Raw genomic sequence first — 1,688 nt, forward strand, 5'->3', positions numbered from 1 at the left:
AAAAAAAAAAAAAAAAAAAAAAATAGAGGACATAATCAGGGAAGAGAGAATCTAATCTCTATGTCCATGGAACATTAATTGCCTAGAAATAAAATCAGCCTTATTCTTCAATTACCTTTTGAAAAAATATGTGAAAAAAAAAACCCATTATCTTCTATAGAAATCACAAAAAAAAGATGAAAAGTGGCCGGCGTGGTGGCTCACACCTGTAATCTCAGCACTTTGGGAGGCTGAGGCAGGCAAATCACGAGGTCAGGAGATAAAGACCATCCTGGCCAACATAGTTAAACCCTGTCTCTACTAAAAATACAAAAATTAGCTGGGTGTGGGGGCATGTGCCTGTAGTCCTAGCTACTAGGGAGGCAGAAGAATCGCTTGAGCCCGGGAGGAGGAGGTTGCAGTGAGCCGAGATCGCACCACTGCACTCCAGCCTGGTGACACAGCAAGGCTGTCTCAAAAAAAAAAAAAAAAAGAAGAAGAAAAGTGTCGCTAAGACCCATCTGTTAATGTTGGTATATATTTTTGTTGCAGTACAGAATGATCTCATGATAATTGAGATTTTTAAATTCCAAAATAGGTACAATTTATTATTGGTTGTTTATTTAATTATATGTGTACGTATACACATAGATGTGTGTGTGGGTGTATAAAATTTCATTTAACAAAATATTAAGGTTCTACCTACCTCCAAAAGCTTCTGTAATTGCCATGCTTTCAATTCCACCTCCTAGCAACTTACTGGAAATAGAAAGAAAGCATTAGTAACAGGAACAGAAATAGAAAATATTAAGGGAGGAGAAAGTATTCATATCATTACTATCCTATCTATCTGTCTATCTAACCTATCCTCTATCTATCTATCTACAGAACATGAACAGGAATTCTTGGCTAATAAATAGCATGCCACCTGTGCAGATCACAGGTTCTGTTATGTATGGGGAAGTGGATCAGCAAAACAAATAATAAGCTCTGCCATTCTTATTTCAATAATAAATGGGGCCTGGGAATATTGCATGTTGTAGGCTTAAAAATAACAAAAAATTCTTTTAAGAAAAAAAATTAAAAATAGTAAATGGGTTAGCAAGGCTTTATGTCTTACTAATCTTTAGAATCAAATTGGAGTTACAGATCGTCTTAGCTATTATTATTATTATATATATTTATTTCAAGAAAGAGTCTCACTCTGTTGCCCAGGCTAGAGTGCAGTGGCGTGATCTTGGTTCACTGCAAACTCCGCCTCCCAGGTTCAAGAGATTAACCTGCCTCGGCCTCCCAAGTAGCTGGGATTACAGGTGCCTGCCACCATGCTTGGCTAATTTTTGTATTTTTAGTAGAAACGGGGTTTCACCACATTGGCCAGGCCTGTGTCAAACTCCTGAACTTAGGTGATCTGCCTGCCTTGGCCTCCCAAAGTGCTGGGATTACAGGCATGAGCCACAGCGTCTAGCCTGTCTGATATTAAATTGAGTGTTTGTTTAATATTGTGCTGGAACTATGTTTCTAAAAGTCAACTGAATTTTCAATATTTTTTCTTTTCTTTTTCTTTTTTTGAGACAGGATCTTGTTCTGTTGCCTGAAACCGGGCTAAGTTTTTATTTTTTTGTACAGCTGGGGTCTTGCTCTGTTGCCCAGGTTGGTCTCAAACTCCTGAGGCTCAAGTGATCTGCCCACCTCTGCCTTCCAAAGTG

General features: G+C 38.3%; 1 protein-coding gene across 1 annotated transcript in view; it reads right to left on the reverse strand.

The window, feature by feature from the left end:
- The window catches only part of DMC1 (DNA meiotic recombinase 1), a 42,433-nt gene that overhangs the window by 31,473 nt on the left and 9,272 nt on the right, over window positions 1-1,688 (reverse strand). The window contains exon 4 of the mRNA XM_037731542.1: window positions 686-738. Coding sequence (XP_037587470.1) covers window positions 686-738 — 53 coding nt within the window. The remainder of the gene's footprint in view (window positions 1-685; window positions 739-1,688) is intronic.

This window comes from Cebus imitator, unplaced genomic scaffold (assembly GCF_001604975.1).
Source record: "Cebus imitator isolate Cc_AM_T3 unplaced genomic scaffold, Cebus_imitator-1.0 Scaffold404, whole genome shotgun sequence".
NCBI classification, from domain to species: domain Eukaryota; kingdom Metazoa; phylum Chordata; class Mammalia; order Primates; family Cebidae; genus Cebus; species Cebus imitator.